The sequence below is a fragment of the Aegilops tauschii genome, chromosome 1 (assembly GCF_002575655.3).
Source record: "Aegilops tauschii subsp. strangulata cultivar AL8/78 chromosome 1, Aet v6.0, whole genome shotgun sequence".
Classification (NCBI taxonomy): domain Eukaryota; kingdom Viridiplantae; phylum Streptophyta; class Magnoliopsida; order Poales; family Poaceae; genus Aegilops; species Aegilops tauschii.
This window is the reverse complement of record NC_053035.3, coordinates 487,137,834-487,150,502: the sequence shown is the minus strand read 5'-3', so window position 1 is coordinate 487,150,502 and position 12,669 is coordinate 487,137,834. Positions and strand designations below refer to the sequence as shown.

The window sequence follows — 12,669 nt, the reverse complement described above, 5'->3', positions numbered from 1 at the left end:
TATAGAGAACTCTGTATAATTGGGACGAATTTCCTCTCTGATGAACGACGGCGTTCCAAATGGACTCTCATTGCACCAGCTGCGTTGGCCAGCTACCGGTCAAGCTAGCCATCCCTCAAAACTGCAAAGTTTAATTAGATGGCAGACGATAATTATCCGGTTTCCATTTGTGTGGCTCCGGCCACTTACGTACGTTCAGAGTCCAGACTGAGCAAGATCGTGACCAGCTACGAGCTAGCCTAACCCAGGGAGCGAGCTGGCCAATTAGCTCCACTAATCCGAAGTGTACAGTTTGGGGAAGGAACCAAAGATGGCTAGCTAGAGTAGGTGACCGGCGATAAGATCGATCGACGCGGACGCCTGAACCTCCGGCCTGATGTCTGACGATCATATTCGTTCGACAGCTCGTACGCGGCAACGGCTGCTCGTTGCGTTGCTTAACTAATACTACTACTCCTAATTAAGGCTTTGGCTTATGCATAATTTAGAGACAAATCATGGGACATGGTGGGTCGTGCACACTTAATTTCCTTCGTTGATTTGATGTGCTTGGGAATGTTTGCTTGACTGCAAAGAATTTCTTGTCACCGCAACTCAATTTGCAACTGAAGAAATTGCTGTACAAACTAGAATGTTGGATTTGATCTGATCTACCAGCTACTGTCACTGTATATGTACGAAAAGAACCCAAGAAATTCTACACGCCGTGTACTGATCAGGGATCACAATCTGAAAGAAAGAAAGAAGAAAAAAAATGCAGGGCAACCACCCGATCGGCGTGAAGATGGATCGACGCTGACGGCTGACGTTGGTTGGTTGGTTAGAAGGGGTGGTAGCTCCGGCGGAAGGCGCCGGCGTTGGCGAAGAGCCCGAGGAGGTCCTGCTTGTACGGGAGGAACGTCGACGCCCTGCGCCCGGGGCTCCCCCTGCCGCTGCCGCCTCTGCCGCGGTGGCTCCAGCCGTGGACTCCTCCCCGGCCGCGCGACTCGCCGGTCCGCGTCCCTCCCCTGCGGCCGGGGGAGCCGGCGGCGTCCTGTTGGGCCTGCAGGAACACGAACTTCTCCTTGCCGTCGCTGTGGCTCCGGCCCACCTGCAGCCGCTGGCGCCACCGCAGGACCGACCCGGTCGACCCGCTCTTCTGGCACCGCGACGGCGACGGGGACGGAGACGGCGAGGTCCCGGGCGACCACAGGCAGTACGTCTCCGCCGGCACCCCGTCCAGCTCGTCGTCGTCTTCTTCTTCTTCGTCCGCTCGTTTCCCTGGCGACGAGGAGGAAGACCCCCGCTCCTCCAGGAGAAGCTGCCTCAGCGGCACCCGCACGGTGGCCGTGCCGGCATCCTCCTCCTCCACCTCCTGCTCCGCCGGCGAACGCGGGCGGCCGAAGACCAGGTACACGGGCCCGATCGCGCACCCGTCGCCCACACGCGCGGCCGCCGCGAAGGTGAACCCCTCCCCCTCCTCCTCCTCCTCCTCCTCGTCTTCTGACGCAGTTGGATCTTCTCGAGGGTTCCCGACAGCCGGGCCGTCGCTGTGATCCGCCATGGCTCCGCTCCCCGGGTGCCGTGTGCGGGGGGAGCGGCGGGGATAAAAGGCCGGGAGACGCTGGCGGTTGCAGCTGCGAGCTGCGCCTGGCACGCAAGGCGCGGGCCCGCGAAGCCCGCTGCGTGGCCGACGGGTGGGCCCGGGCTCGCACTGCCGTTGTTGCCTCGTCAGTGATTCGAGGGAGCTGGTTGTTCGGTTGGTGGGTGGGCCCGGCCCATGCGCGACGCGTGGCCGGTGATGGGAGCCGGCCGTTGAGCCAACGGAACGGAAGAATGCAAGCTGGACAGCAGCAGCGGCGGCGGCGGCGAGAATCCCACTGGAGTGGACTACAGCGTTGCTGGATCTGATCCGATCCATCCATGTGCAGCTTCTCCATCTTTTCTCGAGAGCCCCTGTCACTCCTTCCTGCACTACTGAAAGTCTGAAACATTATAATTCACATTAAAAAAATACTTCCTCCATCCGAAAATATTTGTCAGATAAATGGATAAAATTGAATGTGTCTAATAGTCGGACAGGGGAGTACTACCAAACATCCGGAAAAAAAACACATTTGCCATTGGTAAATTGTTCGGACAATAAATTAATTGTCTTAAATCGATTTCTGGATAAAGAAAGGAAGGCAAGGTGAAGCCGGGGGCACCGCAACAAAAGGCAATGAAACGCAGGCTCACTGGCAAGGCTGAGCTAGTAGCGACTCGAAGCCGGGGAGGTCTCAAGGTGTGGGGTGGGCTGCCGACGCTAGAGAATAAGGACTATGAGGGCTTATGGGGAAGGCTAGGGTCACAGGGGCTTATACGGAAGGCGGCACGACAGAGAAGGCATGAAGGGGTGGCAAGGCGCGTGTCAGAGCGCCATCGACGCTAACACTAGTGGCAGCAACATGTGGTTTGATCAGGCGGGGGGAAAGAGAGCCAGAGGTGGAAGAACATACGGGGGCCCTTGAGTTTAAATCGGGCAGTTCAAACAGTCAACATTCATTATTACACCACAAAAAGTTCAGACAACTTATCTATAGTGGGCCCCAATAAACGAATATCGTATGAATGATGATCCTACAGATTTATTTTATGGAGATAATTCATTGTTCTCTTATGCTTTTGCACGGGCATCATCAGCCTTGGTGCATTTACACTGTACATAGTGTGACCTACCTACCACGGTGATCAGAGATGCAGAGGAGATGACTTGTCCGGTTTGCCATGCGTCCAAGCAAGAAGGTGAAAGTGAAATGACACTATAAGAGTAGCGGTTCGTGTTTGATTTTTTAAGTGCTTGCCTATAAAGGTATGGCGTGTCACTGGCGCCATGTTTGTTTGATGTTTCCCTGCTGTTAATGCTCCGGTTCTAAGTAAAGTATAGCTTACTCAAGATGTGGGATGTGTATTACTAGCAGTAGTACGTTTGTTAGTGGATACATGTTGATTAACACAAAATACATATATTCAGAAACTTAATTGTCTTTAAAAAAGTTGAATACTGCACATTTGAAAAATGTTAATGCAGTGTAATTGTTTTGTTAATGTAGTTTTAGAAACATGTTGATAGCTTTCAATTAATAAATGTTTGTGTCATTTAAAAAAAATTCAAGCATTTCAAAAAAGTTTGTGGCATTTATAGAAAAAAAATTATACAATGTAAAGAAATGTTCATGTAATTCTAAAAAAATCTTATATTTCCAAAAAAATCACGTATTTCAAAAGATGTTAATACAATAAAAACAAAGGTCCGGGTAGTTTAAAAATGTTTCATACCATTAATTTTTTTTGCGGGTGCATTAAAAAGTATTTCAACATGTATTAAAATATGTTACTTTTTAAACGTATATAAAAATTATTGGACGTATACAAAAAATATATAATGTGTATCAACAAAACATATATTTTCAAAAATGTTGGTCACGTATTTAAAAATGCTAAATGTGTATAATGTTGCTGAGTTATACAAAAAATGTACAATGTGTATGAAAAAAATTAGACATGTGTTGATAAAAAATCAAAGAAAACTAAATAAAACATGTGAAAAGCGAATGAAAAGAGAAAAAAAAAGGAAAAGTGGAAAGCAACCAGAACTATCATAAAAACGAGGAAACCCTGAAGAAAACTGAAGCAAAACAGTGAAATAATGATTAGAAAAATGGACAAAAAAGCGCACGCGGCAACTGTAATGGATGGGCCTAATAGCGATGTGTTTTAGGCGTGACGCATTAAGAATCCGTACGGACAATACATAGCTCTCGCGAAGTGCGCCAATAGGATGTTCCTCTTCGCCCTAGCTATCCACGCGATAGGGAGGAAAACATACACCCCACCGTGGTGGGCCATCCGCATAGCTGATTTTATGTATTTTATTTATTAATAGACTAAAATTAATGAAAAAAAGTGTTTCAAGTGAAAAAGTATTATTAAAAAATGGCCATCCAGCCTATAAATGGCATCCCATATTTTTTAAATTTCTCTTTGTGTATTTGATAAACATTCACCACATATTTGAAAAAAAGTTCACCGCATATACAAAAAAAAAAGTTCATTGTGTCTTTGTAAAAATGTTAATAGCTACTAACCAATATTCATCGTATATTGGAAAAATATTTATCACATATTACTTAAAATGTGTGTATATAAAACATTGAAAAGAAAAAACTGTACAAAAAGATACTAAAAACAAAGAAAACTGGAAGAAACCAACACAAAAAAAGAAAAACCATTGAAAAAACCCCGGAAGAAAAGGGAAAAAATGCAAACACAAAAGTAAACTTGGGCCCCGCACTGGGTCGGTGCATGACGCAGTGTACACGCAACGATTTTGTCCTGCGCCCAATGCATGGAGTAGGAAATAATCAAAACTCCTCGACGACATGATAAATTGGGATCTTCCAGTTGTCAAGGTTCATGCATCATAAGGCGGGTTATCACATTGTCTAGTGATCCAAAAGAAATTTTGGGTTTTTTTAGAAGAAAAGGAAATCCTGATTTTTTTAGAAGAAAAGGAAATCCTGATTTTTAGAAGAAAAGGAAATCCTTTTGTTCACTAAAATCCAAGGATGCTAATACATAGCGAACGTCCTGTGAGAGGGATGCCTCGAGCGAACCATTGGTTCACGCTGGGAGGGTAAGATCGGGCGAACCAATATTGATCCCTCAGAAGTTCGCTGCAGGGAGTTTTTAGCGAGACCAAGCTAGCCCAGAAAATAGGGATCTCGTGAGAAAAAAGGGCTAGCCAATTAGGTGATTTTTTGAAAAAAGTAAAATCTCCGTCAACAAAAAATAGCTAATTCATGATACGGAAAAACTAATACAGACAAAAATACATTTTCCATAGTGTATAAACTAATTTTGCCATGGTATGATATAGAAGAAAAAACATACGCTGGAAATTGCCCGGGTATTGCACAATAAAACATGATCTATGGTGACATGGCAAAATGCAAAAAAGAAACTCACAAAAATTAGAGCATCAAATTTATATGTATAGCTATGCGCAAAAAAAGGCCATGCTCTTGACACTAAAACTAGAACATATTTTTGAGAAGTTCAAGTGTACTATACATAACCCTTAAAGATGACATGATTCATCCTTCTATAAAAAGGTAAGCTACGACATGTCTAGAATTACTATATATACAAGAAAAAATGGTTATATGACAATAAAATTTTCCATTATATAATTAATAAATTTTCCATGTTTAAAAAAATGCCATGCTACCAAAAATAAAACTAACACGGTCTAATTAATAAATTTGCCATGGTCTAAAAGCTAAAATTCCCATGCTACCTAATTGAAACTGACATAGTCTAATGAACAAAATTGTCATGTTGTAAATACTAAAATTGCCATGCTAGTTACCATAAAACTACGATGGTCTAATTGAAAAAATTGCCATGGTAACTATAATAAAACTGCACATGAAAAAAAATAGGAAAATAGTTTTCCAAAAAATATTTCAATTTTTGAACGTTTGTAACGGGACAAGGTAGATTTACAAATCATGTTCTTGTTTTTTTAAATGGAAAAGTTAGGGAATTTTCCTTTGAGAGGATCACAAATTTAGGAATTTGCCGTGGACACATGAGACAAGTGTAATCGTAAAAATGCCGTGTGACCATTACATATTTCAGTTTGCCATGTTTCTGGAAACATAATGTTCTTAATTTGCCATGTGACCGTTAAAAACATATTATTCAAACTTGCCATGTTATAGAGATAAAAATTTCCTACAAAGAATGCCATTGATCAATCTGCCTAGGAGAAGGGGAGCAGGGGCGGCAATGGTGGAGGCCCGCTGGCGGCGGTGGCCAGTCAGGTGATGATAGGTTGAGTGAATCAGCGAGTGAGGAAAGCCCCATAGGATAAGGGGAACGCGTTCGCCCGATTGGAGCGAACGCCTCCGAAAACTGACGTGGCCCTTGCTCCAAGATACATGTGCTTCATTCGAGGGCCAACGTTCGCTCCAAATTGCTTAAAAAATAAAGTAAGATGTATAACAACATTTACCAAATCACAAAAGCAATTTGTATTCTTCCTTTTAAGAGTTACCATGAGCATTTCATTTTTGATTTTTTTCGCTAGGGACCATATCATTACTTTTTTCTACGGATAGAAAGTATGAGAACCATAACGGGCAGCAAAAAAGAAAAAAAAAACAAGTGAAAATAAAACGAGAAGATGTAAGAAGTATAGATAGGCAAAATGCCAAAGGAAGATGTAAGAAGTATAGATAGGGAACATGATGTGGATTCCATGACAAACGAAGCCAACACGTGCTCGCAGTTCAGATTCGCACGCTTTACTTAGGAGTAGGCAAATGAAGATAACATGTCAATTCTAATCAGCTCTGAATAAATCGAGATTCGAACGTGCGCGAGAAAAAATCGCGACGCGCATCCCTGTCCACGCCGGCGCGGTGCGTGCACCGGGCAGACCGTACACACTGAACTACCAGTACTGCTAACTACTCCGAGGTTGACCCGCCGCCGTGCCGGCTGGCATGCAGGCGCTGGATCGGGCGGCGCGCGCGCGCGGCTCACGGGGTTTTGGCCGAGAAGGAGACGCGGCCGAAGCCCCAGCGCCCCGTCCGGTACATCTCCTCCAGCCACGCCAGCTCCGCCTCGTGATCATCGACGCCTCCCAGCTCGCCGTCCGCCGTCGTTGACGTCGTATCCACGCCGCCGCGGATGCCTTCCACCTTCTCGGCGACCTTGTCGTGGATGCCGCCGTTGTCGCTCGGCGCCGGGGCGGCGGGGGCGGCCACGTAGCGCACCCGCTTGCCGCGCAGCAGCGCGCGCCGCCTCCGCCTGGCCCTGATCAACAGCCTGCCGACGGCAAGGGGCGCCCTGACGAGCGCGAGGCCGAGCAGGCTGACCACCGCGCAGGGGCAGCACGCCAGCGCGACGCAGTCCGCCACCGCCACCGCCGCGCACGACCGGCACATGCACCCCGCGCTCGCCGTGGTGGCCTCCCCTCCCTCCTCCTCGCCACCAGCGACTTCAAACCTGCGTCGCGGCCGCGCCACCGCACCGTCATGCCGCTGCCGCTGCCGCCCCGCCCCGCCAATCATCGACCGCAGGCAGACGGTCCGTCAGACGGAGCCAAGCAAAGGTGTTTGTGATCAGTCAGCTCTCAGCTAGTAGTAGCTGTTAGCCTGGGGAACCGCAGCGCAGCGGCCGGCAACGGCTGTTAGCCTGGGGAACCGCAGCGCAGCGGCCGGCAACGGAGGAAATGGCACACGAGAGCGCGCACATTGTAGATTGTAGGTGGGGTTCGGGTAAACAGTTGGACGGGACGGGTGATCCGCGTGCGCCCAGTAAAAGGAGAGCTTTCTCTCCTCGCAACCAAAACTGTGAAAAACGGCCAGCAATTCACTCCCACGTCTGTCAGGCTCACCGCTCCCCTGCAAACAGATCAAAGCCCGCAGCGAGAAGGCGACGCATCCAAGAGATTCACCCCCCTCTCGATCGTGGGCGTGCGGTAAAAACTTTGATGATGATACGTACGCACGCACAGGCGGGCCATACTTGGGCGCGGGTACAAGATACACCGAGGGGTGATAGCGTTCGATTTCGCGAGGACGGGTAGCTACAGTGCTCCAAACTGCAACCTGCAACCCCTGCGTGCCTTTTTATCCTCCCACGCTTCCGGGGGGACCGTGGGTGGAGTTAAGGGCCGTGCCGTTTTGGGGCAAAGCGGCCGTGCGTCGCCGGGCCTGCCGCCGTGCCGGCACGCCAGGATTCAGAGCGCCAACTGTAGCTGCCAACACGGCCCCGATCGCCTGTCTGATCCTCTTGTACGTACTATTTCCTTCGCTTCCAGTTCCAGGACGTCGCATCGCCAAGGCCCAAGGCTGAGAGATTTGCCAGTGTGTGGGGGGTGCAGAGCATGGGGCCTGCATGCGGCTTCAGAGTGAAGAACAGGTTCAGAGTAGTAGTACATTGATCAGAAGATGACAAGTGTGCAATGATGGACAGCATGGACATGTTGGGTGCTTCTGATTTCTGAACTCTTTTTGGTTTTAGTTTACCAACGATCAGAATTTACTAATCAAGTGGGGGAGGGATGTTAGGATAAATCTGAAAAAAATGGAAGAAAGGACTGACAAAGAACATTGTGAAAATCAAAAGTTGCATCGAACCAAGAGAAAACCATGATCTTGGTAGGACAACATGAGAGAGAAGACCATGATCTTGATAGGGCAAAATGAAGGAACAAAAACATCACTAGCTATCCCAATATCCCGCAGAACAAACCAAGAGAAAACAAATGTGATGCGGGTTTTTTCCCGCGCACATCCATTGCAAGTTACACTTTTTTTTTTCATTTGAGTTGGAATTGTTGCTTTTATATAATCAGCTCACGATATACTCCGAATCAACCTCCGAGTTACAAAACTCAGGCGGTATCCAGAACCATGTCTTCCAAATTTTATTCGAGCAGCCTACTTTATTAGAAAACTTATGAGCGACTTTATTCACCGATCGTTGCACCCAGCTAACCCGGAACTCCTGAAAAGATTGTTGCAGTTCCTTCACACCATGCACTACCATACCATTTGCCGAAAGATCTATTGTATGCGCTGAGACCTTGCACACCAGCTCTTGAGAATCGGACTCTAGGATTACTTTGTGAACATCAACTTCTTTTGCTAGCTGCAAGGCACGCCTGCAGGCCAGCAATTCAGAGAGCTCTGGGTCTGTGATGTGAGGGAAAAACTGGCACGTCCCAGCTAAGAAGACACCATGATGATCCCTGAGGACCGCTCCTCCACCACCTTGCTCCATTGCTTTTGTAACGGCACCGTCTTCGTTCACCTTTATCCAGCCCTCGACCGGCGAACGCCACTGCATGCTCTCCTTGACTTTCATCCTCCTTTCGGCTTCATGGATGCTCTTGCATTCCTCGTTCAGTCTCATGACCCTCTCTGTTACCAGCGTTGGGTCTTCGCAAGTTATACTCTTTTACCCAATACAAAGCAATCGTTTTAATGCGTATTATAAACCAATGCATCGAGGCACATGATGCATTATATGCGAGTTGAGCTTAATAATGATAGTTTCAAAACCGGGCACAAAATTGTGCATGTGATGCTAGATGTTTGTTGAACTGAGGAACATGAAAGACATTTTTGGCGATGAAAACATTGGGCAAAAAATCCTTCATTGATATGTTGTATATTCTAGAATTGTCTGATTAGTATATTGACAATTACAACTTCTATTTACGTACATGAAAAATAAACAACATTGCACTCTAGAAACCTAGCCAGCTTTAGAGCTCTATAAGCCATGATATTTAAGAGACCGGACATATTGCACAAAAACATTTATTTGCAATTATGAAAGTGGTACAAGTTAATATATGACTAAATTCGCTATTGCTCTCTTTGATTCTTTCAGTTCTAGAAGATTTTGCTTAACCCAAGATTTTGAAAATGAGATGTCTTTAAAATAATCAATTAGCACATTATATTCTTGCAATTTATGCGTTATTTTTTAGTGCAAGTGCACTTATTGTGACACAATTCTAAATATATAATAACACTTGTATCACAATACTTGCTTAGTACATCTGTGTCAAGATAATGAGTTATAATTATTTATAAGTACAAATGTTTGGTATAAACAATGGGTTCCAGTAGCACATCAAACTTGGTGTGTAGTTGTGCCCCGCGACCGAGCCCCTGCAGATCCTTGCCAGGGCATAGCGCCAAGTAGTTCTTCTAGGTGAAGCCACCCCGCAAATCCCTACAAGTACATTTATTGTGACATAGTTCAAAATATATAATAAAAACTTTTATCTCAATACTTTCTTAGTATATCTATGTCAAAATAATGGGTTGTAATTATATATAAGTACAAATGTTTGGTATAAATAATTGTTGATTTTCAAGTAGTCATTCTGTGTTGTAGGACGTGAAACTCATTGGTGAGGTACTATCCCCAGCCACGTCTGCCATGTCATATGATAGCACAAGCCATGATCCTCATGATTGCATTGTTGAACATGCATCCTGCTCATATCAATGGTCTCACTTAGCACAGCCGCAGCAGTAACTCGCGTGCATGACGTCCGCGAGCTTGACAATGTGGACAGGGTGTAGCTGGGCAATGATGCACGGAGCAGGCAGCTCCAACATGCAGAGTGTTTCATGATGTGTCATTGTGGGTTGTAGGATGCGAAGGTGAAGCCGTCTGACTCTTTGGTGAGGTGGCGCATGATGACTGTTAGTTGTTGCTTTTGGATGCTTCTCTTCATCTTACTTGAGTACATTGTGGGCCACCTGTGTGGATTCGATCACGAGTGCATGGAGGGTATAAGGTAGAAGTCGACGAGGGGTCGCCACATGACGCATCACTTTTCGCTAGGCCTCTCCAAGTTCAGGGCTCAAGCCTCAAACCTTCCCTTGCACAGAACATCCGCATAATTTTGCAGACTATTTCACTCGCGAATGGAGACTCAATGAGCGCATCAGGTATCATGGTGGCTCCCCTATTGTCTCCCTCATCTATCTTGCGCCTGATTTTCTGGTTTTTCTTATTTTAGATGTTGGAAACGGTGAAAAAGGTTATGGGATGAAAAATTGGTGCTGATGACCATGTTGTTTTGTCCGAATGTTTTCATATAATATTGCCCACTCTAGGAAGTAGGTGTCTGAAGTTCCTTGCTACTACCTAATTATTCTTTATGCTATGCATTTCACAAATTGAACAATTTTCCCATTAGATTTTTTTTGAAATAAAATAAACCTGTTTGATGGAATGCCCTAGGAGACAAATTAGGTATCTTAAAATGATGCACGGGATGGACATGTTGGGTGGTTGTTCACCCTTTTTTTTGTTTTACCAATAATCCAAATTTGTTAATCAAGTGAGTATGTGATGCCCTGCAATGGCACATGGTTGTTGTAGCACTTTTGCGTGATAAGTAAAGTGTTGAACCCACAGGGGGCAAATAGGAAGATACTACCAACCCCCCCGACTACGCTGTCTGCATAGCTACGTTCGCATCCAAACCGTAGTTTGAAAATAGCCCATTCTATCGATTGCTACCGTAACAAATATAAACGGGGGTTTTAACTAGACTACAAACTTGGACAGAAAATATACTAAACTAGAACACAAAGTAAAGGGGGCTTTACTTATGGGATTGAATTGAGCAAAAGCCAATATCTAGGCTTTCGGTGTACTAGTACCAGAGTAGCGTCTTAGTGGCATACAAGTATTATAGACTACTAATCATTCTCCTATGGTTTGCATCCGCGGTCTGACACTCCTAGGTGTACTAGACATAACATCGCGTCAAGGTCACACGCGGCTATCAATTATAGACAACGGAACCAAAGGTCATGAAGTTCATCTATCTACTCTGTGTACGTGCAAGAGCTATACATGCAACGCGAAAGAGAGTAAATACTAAATGAAGCCACGAAGACTAGTTGGGCATACTATATCATACCTTAGCCTAGAACCGAATCGATTACTCATACATAGATGAATAGGCACACAAAGAGGAATGATATGTTACTGCCATCAACATGTTCAATCTTACAAAGTACATATGCGAGGATGGAGATGGAGATGGGCACCGGCGTGCCCGGCCTATGACCGGCACCCGGTGATGGCGGTGGTGCCTCCTTCTCCTCCTCTTGCGTGGCCTTCGCGGTGATGGTGATGGAGGGAGATGTAGGGTAACGTAGAAGAAAAAAAAATTCTGACCTACGCACCAACCCAGGACCACTATGGAGACTGCATACATGGTTTGATCTTTTTCGTTACCGACTCGTAGCGCAGCGGGAAGTAGAGTCGATGACGATCGGCGGTGCAGATCCCCGCAGCTAGGATTTACAACCTCCCAACCGCGAGGATGAATACTCTCATCTGCTCCTCAGACAGCCCTCCGGGAGGCGGTCGAACAGCCCCCCCGGACGGTGTCGCGGACAGCCCTTCGGGAGGACCTTCGAAACTCGAATGGTCACTCGAACAGCCCTTCGGGAGGACCTTCGAAACTCGGACGGTCACACGGACAACCCTTCGGGAGGCACTCACGAACTAAGACCGAAACTACGATCTCTCTACAGAGTTGCACACATACGGTGTCATCTATCCGGCAGGGCTTCGCCGTCCAGAACTAGTTCCTGCCGGAACCCAGACAGCCTTACGGCTCTACGAAACTCTTTTCGTGGGAGGGAGAGAAGAAGCCAGATAATGCATGGCATGTGTATGAGATCAATGGATGATCCTTTAGGCAGCCCCCTGCACCCCTATTTATAGGCCAAGCCCAAGGGTGGCTTCTCCAAGAAGCCAAGGGGGGAAATACCAAAAAGGCCCTCAAGGTGGCTTCTCCAAGAAGCCAAGCAAAAAGCACTTTCACTATTCATGACGACATTTTTCAGTGTCCGTTCGAACTGAAAATATTTATGTGGGCTCAGAACATTTCCAGTACCCACTAAAATAATTTTCAACGCGTTCCGAAACAATTTCGGTTTAGTGATTTTCATCTGCGAAAAGCAAACAAGAATGTGTTTTCACTATTCATGAAGACAATTTTTCGCGTCCATTAAATCCGAAAATATTTCTGTGGGTCTTAGAATAATTCCAGTACCCACTAAAATGATTTTGGATTCGTTCTGAAAC

General features: G+C 46.1%; 2 protein-coding genes across 2 annotated transcripts; both read right to left on the bottom strand.

Annotated features, from left to right (window-relative positions):
- Positions 1–577: 577 nt before the first annotated feature.
- On the bottom strand, positions 578–3,106 carry LOC109761934 (uncharacterized). Its single transcript, XM_020320744.4, has one exon. The coding sequence runs from the start codon at positions 1,898–1,900 to the stop codon at positions 821–823; it is 1,080 nt and encodes a 359-aa protein (XP_020176333.2). The 5' UTR covers positions 1,901–3,106; the 3' UTR covers positions 578–820.
- Positions 3,107–6,203: 3,097 nt separating this feature from the next.
- Positions 6,204–7,249, bottom strand: LOC109761936 (uncharacterized). The gene has a single exon (XM_020320746.3). It carries the CDS (start codon positions 7,098–7,100, stop codon positions 6,567–6,569), a length of 534 nt encoding a protein of 177 aa, XP_020176335.1. The 5' UTR covers positions 7,101–7,249; the 3' UTR covers positions 6,204–6,566.
- Between the last annotated feature and the right edge of the window lie 5,420 nt (positions 7,250–12,669).